The sequence below is a fragment of the Furipterus horrens genome, unplaced genomic scaffold (genome assembly GCF_987537825.1).
Source record: "Furipterus horrens unplaced genomic scaffold, mFurHor1.1.pri manual_scaffold_11, whole genome shotgun sequence".
NCBI lineage: Eukaryota > Metazoa > Chordata > Mammalia > Chiroptera > Furipteridae > Furipterus > Furipterus horrens.
In genome coordinates this window covers 86,317,660-86,340,560 of record NW_028327181.1, presented here as the reverse complement: position 1 = coordinate 86,340,560, position 22,901 = coordinate 86,317,660, and the positions used below count along the sequence as shown (strand labels likewise).

At 47.9% G+C, this 22,901-nt stretch overlaps 1 protein-coding gene across 6 annotated transcripts in view; it reads left to right on the top strand.

The window, feature by feature from the left end:
• The window catches only part of HNF1B (HNF1 homeobox B), a 50,981-nt gene that overhangs the window by 5,752 nt on the left and 22,328 nt on the right, over nucleotides 1-22,901 (top strand). For 3 of the 6 annotated variants that reach the window (XM_090290579.1, XM_090290577.1, XM_090290576.1), the window contains exons 3-4: nucleotides 4,371-4,557; nucleotides 5,940-6,175. In XM_090290579.1, the coding sequence (XP_090146705.1) occupies nucleotides 4,371-4,557; nucleotides 5,940-6,175 (423 nt within the window). Of the gene's footprint in view, nucleotides 1-4,292; nucleotides 4,558-5,939; nucleotides 6,176-22,901 lie in introns of all 6 variants that reach the window. The other 3 variants (XM_090290578.1, XM_090290575.1, XM_090290574.1) reach the window with 1 other exon arrangement.

Here is a 22,901-nt window from a genome sequence, read left to right as displayed (position 1 = left end):
CTTCTTCCAAGGTCCCTTACTACCCAGCCAGGTGTTTTGACAAGTCCTTCAGTATGTGCAGATTACCTTGGGATTTTTGGTCCCTGCTTCCAGCATCTTTCTCTTTGAAACCAAGTGGGTAACAGTTGGCTGTCATCCTCAAAAAAAGCAAAGCAGCTCCCCTTGACACATGACCACAGATAAGAGTTCCCAAAGAACACATTTCATAGTGATCATTAATATTAATCACTATTACTGCTATTTTTCTCCCCTCTGGAAAAAAATTATCTTAGAAAATAGAGAACATTTGTGTATATGCATATATCCACAACCTGATTCTGTTATTTGTGTGTTTGGTGGGGTGGAGGGTTGGTGGTGACTGAGTTCTGAAACAATTTAAGGTGCTTACTCGTATTTACCAAAATTGGTAGAGTTTGGGGACCTCAGCTGGTGACCCTGTCTAATGAAGAAGCTGCTTTTGGCTAAGGCAGGACACAGTAAAATATCTGCCTTTGGAACTCTGACCAATCAAGTCTTGTCATTCTCATTCTCATCCCCAATTTTTCTTCCTTTTCCAAGATTTCTTTCACTCAGTAATACTGAGAGGTTTTTGTTTTGAAGTCCAGGGAAGTTTGAACTTCATTTGAACAGAGTATCAATGACATATTGTTTTTAATTTTAGGAAAGTATACGTTTACACTATAGTTTAATTATTTTCATACCACCCTTTTCCACTTTTTAAAAATCACTCCTATTTTCTGTCATACACTGCTCCAAAGTGATTGTTGCAGTATTTATTGTCTCAATGTCTGGGGAGTGGAGAGGCTTTCATAGCGGAAAGAAAGGTTTTTTAGGCATTCATCTCATATTGTGGCCATTTGCTCTTTTGTTGGAAGCATTAAATGGATAGATTAGAAGCAGCAAAGTGAGAGCTCTTTGCTGTGTTGGGGAAGGGGCTCTGGGTTGATCCACCATCCGTGGTGACTAGGTCTTGAAAAATTTGGGTTTCTGACATGAAGCAACTCTCTGTAATTCCTTAAAAGTCCATTATCAGGATCCAAGCCCCATGTGACATCTTTAGTTTGAGCTAGCTCTCTGTGTTCAATGGGAGTTCCCTCAGAAAGGAGAGGAAAAAGACAAGAAGCCCCAGAAAATTTCTCAAGATACTTCAGAAGCGAATTTCACAAAAATTAATGATAGCCTCTGCAAGAGATTTTTAAAAAATTGTTAGTGTTCAAATTTAAATGAAACATAGAGCTTAAGCGCTTAAGAAACATTCCTTCATTCTGTAAATATTATATGAGCTCCTGTTAGGTGCCAAGCACTGTGCTGGCTGTGGATACACAGGTCCTTTCCTCCAGAGGCTTACAACCTAGTGAAGGGATGACATGTTTGAATAAATAATGACAACTGTTTTCTAAATGCTATTATAAAGGTATGTACAAGGGACATCAGAGGAATTGTTAAATTGCCTGAAGACATCATGGAGGTCTTCCTAGAGGAGGTGACATTTGAACCAAAGTCTGATGGATGAATGTAACATACAATCATGGTATAAAAATTAGGAAGTAAGATAAATAAAAGAGGGACACAGTGAATGGGGTGGGAGGAAGGAGAAAGAGGAGGGAGATTTTTAAAAAGGTATTAGTTGATAACAAACTTTCTTGAAAAATCAAAAATAATAAATGGTAATATTCATGGATCCTTCTATGCACATAGAATCTCCTTGTCCAAGACATCTTATGAGCCTATAAAGAGGCTACTGGACTCAACTTCTTCATATTAATTTTCATCAGCAATGAACATTTTCTTTCTCTTCTTACCGCCCCCCTCCCCAATTAGTCTGGAAAGAAGTAGAAGAGAATTGGTGGTGGCTAGAGGACGTGGGGGAATCTAGTTCTTCAAAAATTGAGAGAGGCTAAGGCCAAGGTTCTGAGGTGAATAGAGCCAAGATGTTTCTGAGCACGTACAGGCTCTGGGTTCTGAACATGATGGGTGGTTATGAATGTGTTTCACACCCACCACAGACAAAACCTCAGGATTCAGTTCTGTTACCTTCACGTAAGTCAGATTTGAAGGTTTTGTAGGTGAATTGTTTGTGTTTTGTTTTTAGTGAGAAGTGATACAAAAGCTGCTGGTTAGGAGCCTTAGGCTCTACAGGCTGAGTTCACATCCTGGCTTCTTGTCCCATGTCCATGTGACTTTGAACAGGTCACTTAACCAGCCTGATCCTCAGTTTCTTCATCTTGTTGAATGGAAAGGTTGTGAGAATTAGGTGAAGGGACACATTTAGATAACTTTGCTCAATACCTCACCATAGAAATGGTTCAATAAACCTTAATTTTTATTACATCAGTTCACATCACGGGAAGAACCTCAGATTGACCCCAGGTTCTTGGACTTACCCATACTGGCCTTGGATATTATTCATGGTGATTCCAGAGGGCCACAGGGAGGAGAGAAGACACTGAGACAGACCCCCACTGAGCAGGGAACTTCTCTCTGCCCCTCTGATTGATTGTCCCTAAAGTAGCTGCACTTAGATTGCTGCTGTGAAGACTGAATGATATAGGAGGTGTGAAAGCCCTTTGAAAAGCCTAACTTCCATAAGAATTTGGGTCATCATCATCATCATCCTGACTAGGGGTAGATGTTCTAAAGATATTTAGGGCCCCTTAGGTTTTCACCCAGTCCCATTGCACAGATGAGGAAACTGAGAGGCCAGGGATTTTACTTGGCTGGGGCTCTATATTATCGCATTGAGTCAGTGACATCCTCCCAGTAAATTTGGCAGACACTCTCCTAAGGTTTCTAAAGGAATTGCTGGGAACCAGTGAAAACAGAGCCCTAAGTGGCCTGAGAATTGTCCAGAGTGGGTGGGACCCAAATAAAAGGCCCCAGTGACATGTTCAGTTCATCACCCAGCGAGACTGCTTATTGATGTGGCCAGTCAGCAGTTGCTTAAACAGAGCCCAGTATCGCCTGCAGCTGGGGTCCTACGTCCAGGTGTGCCGGGACCCACTGCTCCTTGGGATGGACCAAAATGGAAACTAATCCCTAGATTGGGAGTAAGTTTCCCATTTGCTGGAGGCGTATAGAATGGAGGACTACGTTGTACGGTGTGGTTGAGGGGATTCAAGCATTAAGTAGTGACCTGACTTTGAACCTTGAGGATTTTAGGTCCAATTATTTCTGAGGCCTGTGGGAGTGACTCCAGGAACCAAGACAGAAAAACATCAAGGTCCAGAACATGGGGACCAGGAGTTAGGAAATGAATTTGTTATGTGTCCTTGCTCAGCAGGGTGTTGGGCCTCTATGCTTATTCATCTGTAAAATGGAATCAATCACCCTGATGAAACCTCCGTCATGCAGATGTAGGGAAGAGAACAAGAAAGCTCTCTTCTTCCATAAGTAAATATAAAATCTCACTCAAACTTTATAGGCTACGTTATCACCACAGAGCAGGCTGCCACCGTCTTTGTTTTTTGTTTTTTCATTCTTTCAACCACAATGTATTGAGAATCATGATATGCCTAGATCTTGGGAATTGGACAGACAAGAAGCATCATTCCATCTGAATTTATTTTTTCTTCAACTCATTTTGTCATTCCTAGAAGAGTTCCATGCTTGCCGTCTTCTGCATTTGCCATCTTTCAAATGTGTGGGTGGGTCTGTAAGACCTTTTCCTCATCAATGGACCCCTGGACACACACATACCATTGCCTTTGAAATTATCTGATATTTAAAGAGCTTCTCCTCTTTCCAATACAAAGCTGCAGTTGTATTTATTTCAAAGCTGTGATCAAAGGTTGTGGATTTGGGGTTTTTCTAAGAGCATAACATTATAATGTAGATACCTAGGATATATGAGGAGAGAGAAGGGGTGGGGAGGGCTATTTTCAGTCTCTGAATATTTTGTCTAACCGCAAGTTGTACCTGTAAGCAGGTTCCCCCTTGACCTGTGACTTGGTTGAGTTCATCACCTTGACGTCAAAATATAAGATTTCAGGATGCAGAGTGTTGCTTCATGTCTGAGGCCAGTGAGCCAATGGGAAAAAGTGATACTAAATTGCTCTTAAAACAATGCTTGGCCACCTTTGAGCTCCTTCAAAGAAAGGAAAGGGTGGCTTTGGTGGCGTGAACTGAAGTGGGCAGTGCGGGGCCTGTCGCGAGCCTGCCTTCTGTATCCTTTCCTACAATAACAGCAGGTCACAAGGCTCAGGGGAGAGGAATAAAAATGTTTTTGTTCGTCTGTCTGTCTGCCAAGTGAAGGCTATAGACCCTTTCAAATCTACTCCTTTCTCTTTTTTCAGAATTCAACCAGACAGTCCAGAGTTCTGGAAATATGACAGACAAAAGCAGTCAGGATCAGCTGCTGTTTCTCTTTCCAGAGTTCAGTCAACAGAGCCAGGGGCCCGGGCAGTCCGATGATGCCTGCTCTGAGCCCCCCAACAAGAAGATGCGTCGCAACCGGTTCAAGTGGGGGCCGGCGTCCCAGCAAATCTTGTACCAGGCCTACGACCGGCAAAAGAACCCCAGCAAGGAAGAGAGGGAGGCCTTGGTGGAGGAGTGCAACAGGTAACGCCACCAGAAGCCCACCTGAGCAGGTGGGCAAGCCCGTGGACCTGAGATCTGCCCCCTCAGTCCCGGGACATTGAGACATTTGTTACCCACATAAATGTGGCTCAGTTAGGGCTGCCCAAAGTGTGTTCCACGGAACTACAATTTCAAGTCGTATTTTAATAAATAAATTTGAGGAACATCATGTGCATACTTTTTCTTAGGGAGTCATAAAGGCCCTGAGAAATCCTGCAATTAAGCAACCCACTTAGCTTTGCTGAATTGGTTGTTAACCATGGACTCTTGTTCCCCGGGGACTACCCCTGTGAACTGTTATTATAGGGAAGATACTCTGGAGAGTGCTGGTCTAAAATATGATGCCAGTGAAATGGGAATCATATGTTTGACCTTCCTATAGACTGGGGAAAAACTATTCCTTAGCTGCAGACTGGCTCTGTCCTCAGCCAATTGTACATGCAAGCCTTGGCAGGAGAGCCGGAGTTGGTTGGATCTGTTCATTCCACTCTACCCATACATGTAATTTTAAAGAAATCTATTAGAAATCCTTGAGATACCTTTTTGCTTCATTCCTTCCCCATCCTCCCTGACTCCAACAGTGGCTTTCTTTAAAATTCTCCTCTTGGCTCTGGCGAAGACCTATGGGCTCTCTCTGTCTCTGGCTGGATGGGCTCTGGCAGGGGAGGGATGTGGTGAGGGAGGTCAGGCCAGAAGGTAGGAAGGAAAAGCAATAACTGCATGTCACAGAGTCCTCAGGCTGTGCTCTGTCCCTCTGACAGCATCCAGTGGTATCTGAGCATCTCTCTCATACCTGGAATTGGGGGTTCATCAGCAAAGATAAAACTAGAAACCAGCCATCTCTTCAGGCCCTGCTTTACATGCCACCCAGCTCTTTGGTGGAGTTTCTGCAGTGAAATAAGGCATCTGGCTTCCTTGGCAGCCTTCCGGGGTGTCCAAACCCCAAAAGACCAGAATTCCTTAAGAGTGCTTTGAAGCATCTCAGTGAGCCGGTCAAGGGCTTTGCCTTTTGTAGGGTGGGAAGATTAGCATACTACGAAGGTATCAGGATGTCCAGTCTGGACCTTCCCCCTGTATGCCGGTCCCCAGCTTGCTCTTTTCTCCCTGGAGCCACATCAGAGGCCAAGCCCCTGGCTTCCAGGCCGCAGAGTTTGCTTGGTAGCTATGCTCAGCCCCGTTCCAGCCTTCTTGTCAGAGAACTACGTGGGCGACTTCTCTGGACAGGCTTTTCCCCAGGCTCCCACTCTCTCCTTGGTCTCTTCACAGTCCTAACCCAGACCACGGGGATCACGTGTTTGGGGCCAAGCACAGCCAGCCGGCCACTGGCCACCCTCCCTCACCATCTCCCCTGTATCCATTCTCAGGGCGGAATGTTTGCAGCGAGGCGTCTCCCCCTCCAAAGCCCACGGCCTGGGCTCCAACCTGGTCACTGAGGTCCGTGTCTACAACTGGTTTGCAAACCGCAGGAAAGAGGAGGCCTTCCGGCAGAAGCTGGCCATGGACGCCTACAGCTCCAACCAGACGCACAGCCTGAACCCCCTGCTCTCCCATGGCTCCCCCCACCACCAGCCCAGCGCCTCTCCTCCCAACAAGCTTCCAGGTAAGCAGGCCCTGGACCCCACTCCTGGACCACCCGGTCAGCCTGCTTCTCCCAAGGGTCTCATCTGGTTCAAGATTTTTCAGAGGAGAAAATGCTTTGGGGTGGCCCAAGGGCTGGACCCCTCCTGTTACCACAATGTTCTCATGAAAATAGCGTGTGGCTGTGGTCAGGTTTCCTGTGAGTCCTTGCTCAGCCTCCAGGGAGCCCTTCCCCCCATTCTTCTCTCGTCCCTCTGTGGCTGCCGGCTCAGCAGGTCAGTGCTGCCATCAGATTGGGCTGGGAAGGCTACCTTGTTGGTATGCCAGGTCCAAACTACAGGCAGAGGTTGCCTGTCCAGAGCTCATGTCGGGGCTCTGTCAGCCCCAGCAAGAGGAGCCCAGGGCCCTCTGGGGAAGGGCCACTCGATGGGTGACCTCTGCTTGTTGGCTTCTGTGCTCTGCAAGAGTTAGGGCGGAGTCAGTCACTTGAAATCTCTGCAGTGATGAGTTGGCCAAAACCGATTGAGTACTGTGTGTTACTGTGTATTTCTGTGTGTTTCTGTGTGCCAGGCCCCAGCCTGGATTAGGATGCCTTCACTGTGGGGTACGGGCTTGTCAGGATGGAATCCCACATCTTCACTATGGAAAGGCACCCCTATATGCTGAGTTCTGTGTCAGGCATATGCTGGGGTGAGCACTTCTCCCCCTGGGGTTCAGTTCCGCCAGGAAGGCTGGCTTCCCAGAATGGATGTGCTTACTGAGGCCCGTTTGGTGGCCATACAGACAGAGTGTGTCATGGTCCCCTACCTGCTCTGGGACTGGGCTTGTGAAAGGAGGGGCCAGCACTGTTTCTAACCTGGGGGTGGTTCTGAAACCTATTGCCTGCTGGTTGCCCTTCTGCTGGGAGACACCAGAGATCTGGAGCTGACCTGAGTGTTGTTTGGGGTGGGAGGGGCAGGCTCAGAGCCACCAGCTGGGTGGTATCCAAGCTTTTGTTCCACACTGTACCCACACATAGCATGACCTCTTCAAGGGTCTCTGGGAATCTACAACTGTCCGGTATGGAGCCCAGGCCAGGGCTTAGAGCTTCTCTGGACCCAACTCCCAACGAAGGGGAGGGCTCAGTCACATGGGGAGAAAGGTTGAGTTACTGTAAAGAGGCAGGGAAGCCCCCAGACCAACACTGGCCTGATTGCAGAGTAACTTAGCCCCTTTATGGAAATTCAAAGCAGGGTTCAGAGGACAGTGGCAAATGGCTGGTGGCCGGCACTGAGCTGCACCGTAGCACTTGCTGCCCGAAGTGATCCATGGAGCTGGATCTGGGAGCTGCGGGGGGCGTGGTCGGAGCAAGGGGCATTATTGAGAAGACAATGGCTATTGTGCTGGGACTTGTGATCTCCACACCAAAGTCAGGGAGCCTGCAAGCCAAACAAAGGCCCAGCAGCTTTCTGACAAGCTGGGGTTGTGGTGAGGTCACCACGGAGTCTTAGCTCAGGCATTCTGTGTATGGACAGAAGGCCCAGAGAGCTGGGGCTGGAGGGATGGCGGCAGGTCCTGGAGACCAGGCAGGGTGCAGAGGCCCCTCTGAGCAGTCTGACGAGGCAGATCCTACTGGAAGTAGATTCTCTGGAGTCCCCAGGAGTCTTAACATCTTTAAAAATCATGGGGTGTTAGAAATGGGAGGGATTTTGCAGAAGGAAACTGAAGCCTGCTGATTCTCACACCGTACATACCAAGTCCCAGCCCCATGCTAGTGGTAAGACACATGTCCCTGTCCTTGCGAGCTTATTCTCTAGTTGGAAGACAGCATGCCAGAGTGGAGTCCCCAGAACCAGCTGGGAATTGAGGTCATCTTTGGGGGGCTTCATGCATAGTTCTAGGGACAGACTGCTATTTATAGAGCCATAACTGTAGGGCACTTTTTTATTTTTGTTTTTGTTTTTCTATTGGCTGCCTTTCTGTCCTCCGCAATTTTCACTCAGGGTTGGTCAAGCTAGTCCTTGTCCACACCCAGAGACTGAATTCTCTGGAGTTGGTTTTGAAACCTGAATTACCCATCCAGGTTAATTCCTATAACTACAGTGTGACTGATTCACATAACTTCTCTGAGTCTGACTTTCCTGTCTGTAACATGGAGAAATAGTACCTACCTCCTAGGGCCCATGTGAGGGTTAAATGAGAGAATGCATAAACACCATCTTTCCAATAAACCATAACTACTGCCATTACCATTATTCTTATTATTACAGAGCACTATACAAGCAGCTGTGGAAAAAATGACAGGCAGCAGAAAGCTATTGCCTTTTCAATTCCACACACTGGGGCCTTATTCCTAAGAGGCAGTGAGCTGTGTCCTGGCCTTGGGCCTGGAAGCACAGGCAGCCGCTGGGCTGGTGCCTGGGGTGCAGGGTGTGAGGACCGATTCTGGGGTCCCCCTCCCGAACTGCTGGGCCGGCAGCACGTGAGCTGAGATGGGGCTCCTAGGGAAAGTACCTGGGTCTCGGCAGTCAGCTGGCTTGAGCTCAGAGCTCAGGGAAGTCTTAGGTCTACAGAGCCTCATGGTGCACTTCCCATCATGGTCCCCATGACCAAGGTAGGGTCTCATGGTCCCTAACCAGGCCCAAAATGTAACGGTGCAGACTGCGAAAAGAGCTCTGCAGTGGCAGAGGAGAAACCAACAGCCAGAGTCAGCACTAGCAACCTCCAGGGCTGAGCCAGGGAGATAAAGCCCCAAGCCCCCCACCCCGCACTCCCTTCCCTCCTTCCCCTCCAAACACCAGCATCTGAGCCAGGAGGACTGGAGGCACCGAAGAGACAAATTGTCCTCTTACAGCCTCTTCCTGGAGAGGAGCGCATCCCTTCGCTCGCTGAGCCCCGTCCCTCCCAGCCACGCTTAGTGCGCTGTGGCCCACTTGCCCACGATGACCACAGTGTGACCCTGGTCCTGGAATGTCCTGCACAATAGGAGTGGCAGGAGGAGCACTTTGCCTCTGTCAGCGGCTGATTGGTTACAAGGTGCCCTACAAACACACTGTCAGCAGAATCAGCTGTTTTCAGCGTTGCCCTCCCGGCTTTACAATCACACATCAGCATGCAGCCCAGGGTTGTCATGGCTTTGTGTCCCTTATGCATGCTTAATTGACAATTAAGTTGGGGCTTTGAACCAGCCTGGCTGCCGCTGATGGGCCTTCATCTTTCCAGGGAGTGTCACAGGGGCACCCTTTGTTTGCTCTTCTTGGGGGCCTGAAGTTACTGTAGCAGGCTGTAGGCAGCCATTTATCTTCAGCCTGGAAAGCCTTTATCTGCACCCCTCCGTTCCAGCTCTTGCCAGCAGGAGCTGTCCCTGGTTATAGGCCCCATGACAGCCCATTCTGAGGCCATTGAGCAAGCCCGGAGTGATGGCCCCTGCCTCCATTCTGGAGCAGAATCAAGAGAAAGGCCCCTAAAAGGTCAGAGAGCAGGGCTGTGGCAAGGAAAAGGACTGGTTGGAGGCTGGTGCTCGTATTGATTGGCTCCAGGAGGAGGAGGAAGTTGGCATGGGATGGGAGCTGGGCTAGCCTTGGCCCACGCCATGGGACCTGGCTGTGTGATCTGAGGTGGCCTCACTGCACCCTTAGCTTCAATCTGTAGCAGACCCACCCAGCCACCTCTAGTGAATCACCCGGCGGCCTTGCGACAGCAAGGGAAGGGCAGAAGGTCTCCATCAGCCTTCATTCGCCCTGCACATAAGCTCCTCATTCTTGTATCACCTTTCCAGATGTAGATCAGGGCTCATTCTCTTGGAAAGAAAGGGAGGCACAGAGGTGAGCAGAAGCCCTTCTGGGGTAATGCTCAGCTACCCTGAACCGTGCCTCTTTACCTAAGAGGAGCTGTTCATTTTTGTGGCTGTTCACACCTGCCCCCCCGCCCCCCCCCCCCGAACTCGTGTCCTCTCTCCAAGCCCCATGGACTTGATTGTCCTGATGGTCAGATCAGAGCTTGCACACCAGAGCATCCTGCTTCCCCTGTCACCCCCTTTCACATCTCCCAAGTCACCCACGGGAATGTAACCCTGGGTCTCAGACAAACCAGACTCTGGGCTAGCATATCTGTATTGTTGTCCTTGATGCTGGAATTGACAAGACCTGAGGAAATCTCAAAAGTACCTTGTGGCAGGGTTGTAATGAAAGGGAGTCATTGTAACAGCTGGTGTTGACTGAGCACTTTCTGGGTACCAGGCCCTGGGCTGAGCGCCTACATCAGCATCATCTTTAATCCTGACAACAGCCTTGACAGGTAGAAACCATCTGTATCCTTATCCCCATTTTACAGTCAAGGAAGATAAGATGTTTAGAATCTAAGTAACTTGCCTAAGTTCATGTAGTTAGTAAGTGGCAGAGACAGGTTTTGAGCTCCTAGACACTGTCCCCCTCCCTTTGCTTTATATAGATGGTAAGAACGTTTGAGGCATGAAAACCGACACACATGCACACACACACGTGCACACACACACAAAAAAAATATCCCGACATAGTGCCTCTTCTCCCACATTTTTACTGCTCGCCTCTGACTGAATGACAAAGAAGCTTTGGGAGAACATGGCCAAGGAGGTGGGGTAAGGATGGGGGTCTCTCAGTCTGGCTATTTTACTGCTTCCCCTCTACCCAACTGTTGCCCCTGACCGAGGTGGATTCCGTGCCCTGCCCAGGGAAGAAATCAAAGCCCCCTCTTTCACGACCCCATCCCCATCTGGGTGGGGGATTTGAACTGCCCTTGCAGTCAGCACTGTCTGGGGCACTGAATGTCTTTAACAACTTAATGAGGCTTCTTAGACAGTGCAGGCACCTCAGCTCCCCTCTGGAGCTCCACCCCTCCCTGTGCAGTAGACAAGGGGAGGGGGTTTATGAGGGCAGCTGTAAAAATATTCATCTCAGGCAGCAGATGTCACCTTAGTAAATAAGCCCCATCATCCCTAAGGAGCAGATTGTTTCAGTTCAGAAGAGAAACAAATCCTGCCTATTTGAGGAAACTTTTTCATACTAACTTAGAATTCAGTGGTGGGCATGGCCCCAAGTGTTCTCCTCCGCAGGGACTTTATCTGATTGTCATTTGATCTGTTAAATTTGAAGGTCATTTTATCTTGTGGTATCACCCCCATGGGCTGCTACTAGATTCGGGAAGACAATCAGGATATTAATGGGATTAAGGGGCCTGGCCTTCAGAGCATTCTGCCGGCCACCTTCCCCTGATAGGGGACCAACCCTGCCCTGCATACAAAGAAACCGGCTGCTGGGCTGGCGGGGCTCCCAGACACCGCACAAAGGGGACAGGAGATACTGGCCTGCTATCACTGGAAGCAGCCTGTTGGCTATGCCTAATCCCCCTGAAGGACCCTTAGCCGATTCAAGGACTCCTTGTTGCCTCCAGGTAGCTCTGAGGAGGAAGGAAGCTGCCTGCAAGCACAGAGGCCTGGCCTGCAGGTAATGGGAGAAGTGCCCTTGGAATCTGTTTGTTGAAGGTTTGATGGGAACTGACAGGAACCTGGAGAGAATTAAACACTGAAGGTGCAGAGAGAGGCAGAAATTTGTGCAAAGGGTCTTTAAAGCTAATTGCCTGATGAGAAGGCACACCATCCGGGCTTATGCCTCTGCCCCCTTTTGAAGAAGTAGAAGCACAAACGGGAAAGGGGGAAAAGTAATATATATATGAAATAGAGCTCCCAAATAAAATCAGATGAAGCATTCAGTTGGGGTTATCATTCTAGCTGTTCACGAGAACGCTAGTATAGGGGTTTACAAAGTTTTTCTGATAGTAAGTATTTTAGGTTTCTCAGGCCATGCTGTTTCTTCCCAACTCTGCCTTTATAAGAGTAAAAGCAGCCAGAGACTATATGTAAATGAATGCACATGACTATCTTCCAAGAAAACTTTACTTATGGGGACTGCAATGGGAATTTTTTATAATTTTCACCAATCACAAAGTTCTGATTTTTTTCCCAACCATTCTGAGTTCATGGAGCAAACAAAAAACAGGCTGCTTTGACCTGTGGACCCCACTTTGCTGACCTGTGCTCCAGGACAATGGCTCCTAAACCTTACTGCACTTTCCAATCTGCTGGGGAGCTTCTAAAAATCCCGGTGTGCAGGCTGTGCCGTAGATGCGTGACCACCAGCAGCCACAACAGTTAACATACACTGAAGACACTCTTTGGGAATCCTTTTATGAATACAGTGGGCGGAGCAACAAAATCATGGGCAATAGAAGCAGGTCTGAATTCCAACCTGAACTTAACCACTTATTAGCTGTGTGAACCTGGGCAAGTCTCTGGGATCTCTGAGCCTCAGTTTCCCCATGTGTAAAGTGGGGGCACCCACTCATTTAGGTGCTGGAAGGATTCAATGAGAATATACTATAGTAAAGCACCCTGGAGGTAGCAGACGCTCATAAATGGTAGCTGTTACCATTCCTTGCAGAGCCTTGTGTGTGTTTGTTTTTGTTTTTTGTTTGTCCCTCTTTTCCTCTTGGAGGTTTCTTTGAGTCCTGCTTTTTAAAGAACTTTACCTTTTCCAACTAGACTCTCGCCCTGGTGTCTGCAGCAGATGCAGGCTGGCTTCGTTCTTCCGAGAAGGACTGCTCTGTGACATCCGTCGGCATTTCCAGTGTCACGGGAATTTAGTACAAATACACTAAACAGTGAGAGAAGGCTGGGAAGTGCCAAGGATTGTGGTTGGGAGGTGGGGTGGGGCAGGGATCATGAACATGTAGCATGAGGTTAGGTTCATAAGATGACCCTGAATTTTCTGTACCTAATAGGGCATTTTTCTCCTTTAATTAAAGGAGGTGTGAGTACCCTGCTTGTTAGTAATTAGCCGTGGCAACTTGCAAATTGGGGGTGGGGTGGGGTGTGGTACTTTCCTGGGGAGGCCAAATCTGAAAAACTTAATGGTCTTTGTTCTTAGGAGGGAATCTCCCCCAAACCTCAGGCGAAGAGCGGTAAGAAGGGGCGGGTGGATGCAGTTCCTGCGGTGAGCACAGGTGGCCTCAGGGGCTCCTGAGGACTGATTTTCTGGAAGCCTCTTCCCTCCAAATATGAACCTGCGTCTGCTTAAGACGCCTTTCCGTTGCCTCTGCTCTGGCTTCAGCGGACCCCACGAAAGCACAATGTGTGTGTTCAGCCACTGAGGAGTCCAAAAAGGAGGCTCAGTCTCTAATGTTTTCAGGAGGTCAAGAGCCAAGTTTCTCAGGACAAGTACTGGGCAGGTCCTTCCCAAGTTGGAGGAACACCATGCAGACAATCTTTTGTAATTAGTGACTTTCCCAAAGGGTGTCTGCATCCCCCAAGGCAAGGTATGTCTGGGTAGCAAGGTGTAGCACCCCAGACAGGTTTGGGCTTGAATTGTGTTTCTGTCACTATTCAGTGGCTGTTTCCAACAAGTGACTAAGCCTTTTTGAGCCTCAGTTTCTTTATCTGTAAAATAGGGATCATGATACCTATCTCCTTACAGCTGTTGTGAGGCTTAAAGATGATAAAACATGCCCAGTGCCAAGCACAGTGTCCGGCAAGGAAGGTGTTTCTGGGTTGGCTCAGGACCCCCTTGGGGCCCTGAGAGGAGGCAGAGCTTTGGATCTCCCTGGGTTCTTGATCAGAGGGTGGCTTGCAGTTTCTCCCTGGAAGTGTTCCCCTTTTCATGAACCCTGCTTGTCATTTGAAACATCAGAAACCATGAAACCCAAGTATTGGCAAGATCTGTGGCTCTGCAGTCTCCTTCCCAGGCCACATAAAAGGCATCCGGGGAGCTCATTAAAAATGCCCATGGCTACCCCACTCACACCTTTTAGAGTCAGAATTTGGGGTAAAGAGTCAGGTGTGTGAAGTCTCAGGAGATCTAGATATACAGTCAGGGCCGGACCTCACTAGGCTAGAGGGAGTTGTGGTTGGGGGGTGAGGGACAGAGCTGATGATTACCCCGAGGTCCCCTTACTGCACTAGGCAGCTGGGGTGAGGGACCCTGCACTAGGATTCAGGAGACATGAGCCACCGAGAAGCAGGGGGTGACCTTGAGCAAATCACTTAACTTCCTGGGGATCCTGGCCAAGGCAGGTGTTGGAACTTTCAACTCTGACAGGTTCTTATTTGGAGATTGCGTGGTGCGTCACGTCGTGGTTGCCCAGGCCTCTGCTGCTTGAATTAACAGAGGGAGGTTTGCCGTTGTGTTTTTTTATTGTTAAGCTCCTCATCTGTCTCTGTCCCTCCCGCTTTCCCTCGTTCCTTCCCCATTTCAGGAATTGTGTGCCGTGAGAGGCCTTCCACCTTTATTAGGGATCATCAGAGCTTTACGGCACCAGCAGATTGGGTGAGGCCAGTCACAATAAACAGGTTTACAGTGGGTATAAACTAGGTACCCATAACTGCTGGAGGTTAACACTTTCAGGGCCTTTGAGTGGCAGCTTGCCTGCCCTTGCCTTCTGGCCCTGCCCACCGCAGGGTGCCTCTTCCTGTCGGACATGGTTGGCAGTGAAGTCCAATGAGTTCTTGCTCAACAAGGGTGGAAAACCTCGGAACAACATTTCCTATTTACGTAACATCAATTTGCATGATGGGCATGAAATCAGTGCTTAATTGGTCTCAAGATGTTTTGTGAATGCAGATGTCTCCTCCTCCTCCTTGAGAATCCTACTGCAAAGTGCAATATAGGGTTTGCATCCCTACCTGTCAAAGAAAAAGAAACAAACCAAGTAAGTCTTATCCTCAGTGTGAAGAAGGTAGTCCCTGAAGTCTCTGAAAATCCGGCTCACTGTGTATGTATTCCGAGTGGTAGAGTTGTAGGCTGTACCACCGTGTAAGTCTGAGTTGGCTTTCTTCACCACTGTGCCTCCAGCCCATCGCCTTCGCCTGGAACAGGGTACACATCCCATATATTTGTGGAATGGAGATATGTGTTATAGAGGGCTTTCTGTCCAGAGGCTTAATGCATACATCCCAATTTATAATCTGTCATTCAGTTTTAGAGTTAAACTGAGCATGGAGTTAGTTTTATTTTACATAACATGTATATATTATTATTTCAAGCATATTTTCCCTTTTCTAGGAACAATGTGATCAGCTCTACCTCCATTAATACTGCTTAACCAAACTATACAGATCTCAAATAAATAAATAAATAACCCTCTATGTTAAATGCTATGAGGAAGTTTTTGAAGAACATATTATTATTATTTCTCCCTAATGTTCTAAATACTAGTTTAGTTGCTACCAGTTTAGTTTACTAGTTTAGTTAGTCTACTGGTTTTAGTATAGTTCTTCTAGTTAGTTTTATGTTCTTTTTATAATGTCTTGGGCAAGAAAAGAGCCAGAACTCTTCCTGAGTTTCTGTTGAGTGATCTGAAGTTTAGAAAAGGGATTGGACTTTTTGCATATCAGAGTCATTTAGAGAGACCGGAAGGAAACTGCCCAGCTCAAGGCAGCCACCGGTCCAGTGGGGTGCTCGCTGATCACGTCCCTCATGCCCCTGGTCAGTGGGAGTCAGTCATCATCCACCTTGCAGAGTCTTAGCGCCCAACACCTGGTGCCGCCTGGGCCCCGAGTCCCTCAGCTGGAGATCAGTGGCTATCTGTCATGATGATGGTGATGATGATGGTGATAATGATGCTGATGGCACTGCCTTCACCGTCGGTGATGAAGAGGTGGGGGTCTGGCTGTGCAAAGCCTTCCTAACAAGGCAGCTCTGACACTTACCAGGCCTCAAAGGGTCTTCTCCCTCACTGTCACTTCCCAGTAGGGTCCTGCTTATGAATAGGTCACAGTGGAAAGCCTCTCTTTTCTAAGGCAATTTTATTAGCCCTTCAGTCACAATACAGATGTCTGTCTATAGGACCTAACTTTTGTGTGGACACCCAGTGGCTCAGTCTGCTGATGGCTTTACAGCCTCCCTCAGTTGCCCAGACCCACAAGAAGAATCATCATTCTCCTAGTCAGCCAAGACTAGGGGCCTTTGTCACAGAGACATTGTCCCTGCCTGCAAAGGCAGGGCTGTGTCTGTCCCTACAGCCTTTAGGCCTAACGATGTCCACTGTTAACCCTTCCTAGTTTTACTCCAGGTTCCTTGGGGGAAAGAGGCGTTTAAGTCACTCTTGTTGCCTCATTAATTGATCTTCTTTACCTCAAAATCAACCCAGTGGGCCTAAAACTGGATTCTAACTTGGTGAGTCTGAATTCAGGGTCCCTGTCTGCAGCCCAAAGCCTTTATTTAGAAAAGATAAGCCTCTGCTAATGGAAGCACCTGTTCCCATCCCCCTTACAGCATCCTAGGTAATGGGTGCTATACTTCGGCCTCAAGAAGTAGAGAATGGGTGGGATCCTTACAGGCATCCCATTAGCCCTTTAAAAAATTTTTTTTTAAAAATCCTCACCCAAGGACATGTTTATTGACTTTAGAGAGATAGGAAGGGAGAGACAGAGAGAGAAACATTGATGTGAAAGAGAAACATCAACAATTGCCTCCCACACGCACCCCAGTGGGGATCAAGCCCACAACCTAGGTGTGTGCCCTGACCGGGAATCGAACATGCAGCCTTTTGGTACACAGGCCAACACTCCAACCAACTGAATCACCCAGCCAGGGCACCACTGGCTCTTTGTTGCACTAGATAAAGCACTGTTCAAAATCTCAGCTGCAAAAAGGAAGTCCTGCTGCATCACACTTACTCCTCAGCGCACCCACCTGGCATCTTCAAATGTGAAATTGCCCAAACGTGTCCATACTGTTTCTTCACTGTGATATATTTTAACCTCTTTGTCTCCTCTCTTCCTCCCCTCTCTTCCTCCTTAAAACCGTATGCCTCTCCCTAACCTCAGAAAAAACAGGAGACTTATAGGATAAATGTATATATGCCACCATCAGTTCTCCACTGCTCAGCTCAACAGACTTAAAGGTGAAGCCCTCAGTCAGAGCTGAAGTGCAGGTCATTCATCCATCAGGTAGTCATTCAACAAATAGGAGAGCCTGTCACAGGCTAGGCTCTGTACAAGGTGCTGCAGAGACAGTGAAGAAGCAGACCAGGCCCTGCCCTCATCAGGCTTATCTTCCAATGAGAGAGACAGCCAAGAAGCAAGCACACAGAGCCATTTCAAACTATGGGTGGGTCATGATGGAAGTCTTAATGTATCTGCAGTCAGTCTGGGGTTTATGGGGAAGAAGGAGAAGGGTTAGCTTCCAAATACCACTGATATGCTGGGAGACCCTTAGCAAGAGGTCGTGAAAAGCACGCCCTCCTCTTGTGTCTCAGCTTTCCACTCTGTCCAGTGGGCATTTGCAGCGCCAGGAGAAGCCGGCTGTGTGAGACGCTCCCGTATGCGAGGGCTTCTCTTGTTCTCCGGTGCCAGCCCGGTTTCTCTGCCCTGCAGCCTCGGTCTCCAGGCTGAAGTGCTCGTTGCAAACCATCTGATGTTTGCCTGCAGACACCGGCTCTCTGGTAAGAACCAGGCGTAGTGGCCGGCGGACCTGGTGGGGAGAACAGGACACGCGGACAGCTTTAAATTCTCAGGTGCACCATGTACATTAGCTTCTGTTCTCAGCCGAGATGCTTTAATGAAAGCCTTTTTTTTTTCTTTCTTTTCTTGGTTACCTTTGCTTTGATTTTCGTAAGAAAACCAGTTTGTGGGCTTCCTTTAAGGATCATTCAGCTTCTACTCCTTGAGTTCAAGAATGTTTACCATCCCCGCGATTCTGTCTGTGTTTCTCCTCTTATGAACTGGGCTCCTAGCTAAGCCACCTCAGGGAGAAAGGGATCTGGAATTGAAGCCAGCCCCGTGTTTAAATTGCTTTCATCTTGCACCAGCCTTTTCCTCCCTGGCTTTCAGATTTTTCAGCTCCTAAACTCTTTGCCAACATTCACCTTTATCCCCGCAGACGTGGTCATCTTAGTAAGAAGTGGTAATAGTCCTGTGCTACCAATGAGGCAGCTGAGGCAGCAGTGCCAACTCACTGGAGAGCCTTCATTTCTGGAGTTCCCAATTTCCATCTGGGGAATGGGTCACATTCTTTCATCCGTAAGGGGTGTCTCAGCAGTTCGCCAGACTGAATCATTTGTGTCTCTGCCTCTCTCCTCAAGAAAGTGTGATTCCTCTTTGGGAAGAGAGGGAGTAGATTTCTAAGGACGCAGTCCTGGGCCCATCAAGACTGGCCTGGTTCCTCCGGGTCCCCTGCCCAGCCCTTTGAAAAGAGACAGCTCAGCCTACCCATAATTGATGGACTTGGTGGTTTCCTTTTGGACAAGCTTTCTCCTTTGCATCATCCCTCCTGCTTGAGTTTAAATTCCCAGTTTCTAGACCCAACAGGGTTGGGCTGCGCTCTGCGTGAGGTTAGGAACACAGGGGAAGAATGTGTGTGACAGAGCCCCGGCCAGTTGAGTAATGTTTACTCTGTTGGTGGCTGGGACGCTCGCTGCTGCTGGCAGAGGTCCACCAGCCAGAGGAACATTCCTGCATTATCAGGGATGGGAGATTGGCTTTGAAATGTCAAGGGTGAAAAGCATCCCACCAGATTCTGGGTGCAGCTCACCCCAGGGAAAGGGACCCCAGGCTTCAGTGCCAGAGACCACGTGGGGCAAGCTAAGCCTGTCATTCCCCGGGAGGCCCCACCTCCCTCCTCTCTTCCTAACTAAAAGAGCAGTTCTGGTCATGTTGTCTGGGCTGACATTACTCTTCTGTTTGCCTAGCATTTTTCTCTCCCAGGCAAACCCAATGCTTTTCTAATCTTATTTTGTTCATTCATTATGGCTTCTGAGGAAGGGAGATCTGTGTGCCCACTTTATAGACAAAAATGCCAAGGCCCAGAAGCTGACAGACCCAGAATCAGCAGAGTCAAGGCAGAGAGACAGAAAGAGAATATGAACGTGTCTAGACACGGGTGCCCTGTTGATGTCTGGAATCATGGATTGGGGTCTCAGGGGCACTTTGAAGCCCTTAGAGAGCTGGATTAGATACCCAGGGCTCTAGGAGCTGTGGTTCTAAGCCCCTGAAGCACAGATTTCTGAAAAATCTCTGGTTAATTACACACTGAGCAGCTCCTCTCTGGGGTCCTCCTGTAAGGCAGTTGGTGTGTGTCTTTGAACACAGGTGCACAGTCAGTTCTATAGAACCCAACATACATGTCATAAAAACCACCATGCTTTGCAAAGTCACACCATAAAAACCACAGGGCTTATGGGAAAAAATGGGGTTAAGGGCACAATATTCAAAAATTCCATCAGTCACTCCTTTTAAAAAGAGAAGAATCTAATTAAAATATTAGCTATTTTACACCTGTTAAATGATTAAGAAATACATAAATGCTATGAAACAAGAAATACGGTGCTTTGCTTTGAAATGTCCTGAATTTTGACTATGAATGTGGGCATCAGAAGGGTTGCAACTTGTGAGTTATTGTGAAGTGGTGGACAGAGTGTGATCAGAAATCAGAGGGAAAGTTGTAACTCCAGATGTGGACAGATGTGGCTTGTAGCACATGCAGTGAGCTGATGGTAGACAGTAGAAGTTTGACGGTGCGTGTGTGTGCACGCCTGTGCACACGGGGTGTTGAGTGTATTCCTGGGTGGCTCTCTTTAGCTGGGTGCAGATTTATGAATTCTTCAAATGCAAAATTCATATTGCATTCAAATTATTCCTTTAACATATCAGTAGACTTAGAAGAAATCCACACTTTCAAGTTTTCTCTGGCCAAAAGGATGCTTCCTTGTCATGGGCATGGATACTCAAAACATCTGAGGGCTCATTTTTTTATTCGGTAAATATTCCTAATTTCAGGCCTTCTGCTAGGCTCTGGGGGTGCAACAATGAGTGAAAAGCCAACTCTTCCTTGAAGAGCGAGAGAGGTAAAGATATCATCAGAGCATTATGGTGCACGGTAACCCATTCCTGCTGTAAGAGTGTCTACTGCATGTAAAATACAAAGGACAGAGGAAATAACTACCAGGATGAATCAAGGAAAGCATCCCAGAGGAGGTGACGTTTAGCCTTCTTAAAGGATGTGACTTGGAGAAGAAGGGGACAGCTTTCCAGGCAGAAGGAACAGCATTAGCAAAGGCACAGAGGCAGGCAATGGCAGGTACTCCTGACAGGGTGTATGGGATCTAGTGAGAGATGCTGCAAATAAGACCGACTGCAATCACAAAGGCCTAATTCTGCCAGTCTGAGGAGCTGTCACAGGTTTCCAAACAGGGCAGTGACATGGTGCAGTTTCATTTTAGAGAGAAATCCCAAGCTGCAGTAGTGCAAAGAGTGCCCTGCAGGTGGGTGCTGGTGCGGGAGATGCTGGAGATGCTGGCTTCTTGGAAACATAAGCTTCTTTCATGTTACGACACTTCTGTTCAGTCACATTGGATAGAAACCAAATGATTAGTCTCTGTCCCACATGCTGTCAGGAATTCAGGAACAGCATCATCACCCATGATGCTGAGGACTAGGAATTTGTGAACGTGCGTAACCTCACCGGGGCCTCTGGGATGTCTCCCGATTCCAGCTGAGATGACTTCTGTTGCTGCACACACTTGCTGTGGCTCATAGGGCCAGTGATGGGGACGTGGCCAATTAGTGACCCGAGCCAGGAAGTGAGTGGAAGGTATATGGCCATCTTTTGGCATTGTCACTTCTCCTACCAGACCTCTGTGGCTATTAACCTGGCACCTTTGGCCAGTTAATATTAAACCAGAGCCTTCATCACATATTTATTTTCAGAGCTTACAATGGTGAAGGAAGAGGGACGATGTCATTTCACTTCTTAACACAGGCTTCCTAGCACAGTACGTGGCATGTGATAGGTGCTCAGTAAGGTTTTGTGAACTCAGCCTTCTAAAAATGTCTTTCAGACAAAGACAGTTCCAGAGTAGGAGGAACCGATGTGTTTTGAGCAACTGTTACGTGCCAAGCATCATCTGGGTACTTTGATACCCATTGATTCATCAGTCTTCTTCCCAATAAGCTAAGAGATGGGTATTGTTAACAATAAAGAAACCAAAGTTCAGAGAGGTTAAGTAACTTCCCCAAGGTCACACAGCTATTACGTGGTAGGGCCAAGATTTAAAACCAGGTCGCCTGGCTTCAGAGACTGCTCTACTTTTGTTCTCATCTCAAGCCCTCTTCTGAGTTTGTGAAATACACAAGGACCTGGCCTCTCCTTCCTTTAATAAGAGCACCAGCAGATACCTTGTGATCCACACTCCACCTCCACACCCCCCTTTAAGGCACTTGGCTGATTACAGTCGCCTTCTCGGGGTCTAGAGTGATTGCCAAGTTTTTGGTGAGAAAAGCATCAGTGGGAAAGGTTACAGGTGAGTGTGGAGCTGTGAGCGGCCTCAGGCCTGGCTCCCACCACACTCTGCAGTGATAATAGCCCCCTACCTGCCACAGGCAGTTCTCTGGTTTAGAGATGAGGAAGTGGGAGTTCACCCACCACACTGATGGCAGAGCGGAGATCAAAACAGGGATGCCTAATTCCCAGGCAGACACTATCCCTTACCAGAGGTCCTCAAAAGAATGTACTAAGAATGTTTAAATACAGATGGGGTCCACCATTTTATGTCTCATATTGTGAAGTTCTGCTAGGGGAAAAAACCAGGTTTGAAAACCAGAGCAACCTTGGGCTGTGCTGCCTGGATTCTAACAAATGGTTTTGACTCTTTCCTCCAGACCTGTAAAGAAGGCTTTTGTTTCCTGGGCATATCTTTGGTTAATTATTTTTAAATAAATAATTATGTAGCCTGTGGTAGGGGAGAAGCCTCCCGTTGACCCATATTTGATCATCCGAGGGCTGGCCCTCTTCTTTCAGCCAAACTAAATAGGCTAAAACCAGAGTCTGTTTAACTTGAGACTGAATCGATGATGGGGACAGGCTGGCGCTGAAAACACTCCTGACTCCCAGCGTTATCACCACTCTCTCAGGAGCAGAGCATCTTGGGGAGGTAAATAGCTAGTCAGGGAGTCCGAGAAAGCAGGAGCAAAACAGGGTGAAGTCCAGGGCCTCCTAAAGGAGGCGGCAAGAGGGCTGGGCCAGGCGTCCCTCCCAAATCACTTTCAGGACAAAGCATCCGTGGTCTACCAGGTTTGGATGCTTTGGAAACTATTCCCCATGGAAAGATAAGTCCATTCAGTACTCAGAAGCTGCCTTAAGTTGTCTATAGAGTTCTAGAGTCTGAGGGCATATGACTTGGGGTCTATTCCTGTACCTTCAGTGTTCCCCCTCATAGTTGCCATTTAATTAGCATTTGCTAGGAGATCTATAAAGGTTATCTCTAACAGAAAAATGAGGAAGCGTTCTCTCCATTTTATGAGAAGAAACTAAGGCACAGAGAGGAAATTTTCCCAAGATCACACATCTGTTAAGAGCAGAGTCAAGATCTGAACCCGAGTTTGTCTAGCTTCACAGCCCACAGTCTTGCCACTGTCCCTCCTTGTTAGGAAATTCTTCTTTTTATGGATTTGAAATATGCCTCCCTCTTTCCCGTTGAATCTAGCTCAGCTTTCTGAGCTCACAAGTTTCAGGTCTTTTTCTTCTTCCATATAACAATATTGTGAGCTAATGCGAGTGGAGAAAAAGGACCAAATGTATTCCAATGGGATGGAGTAGAGGGTGATAAATAGGGAAGCAGGGGGCTGCAGATCAGTGCAGAGGAAGACAGGACCGGGCGAGAATGGAGACGTGGAAGCCTATCTTCCTTTTAACTTCATCGCTCCCATTTTCCCCAAAATATAATGCCCCAGATCAATAGCCACT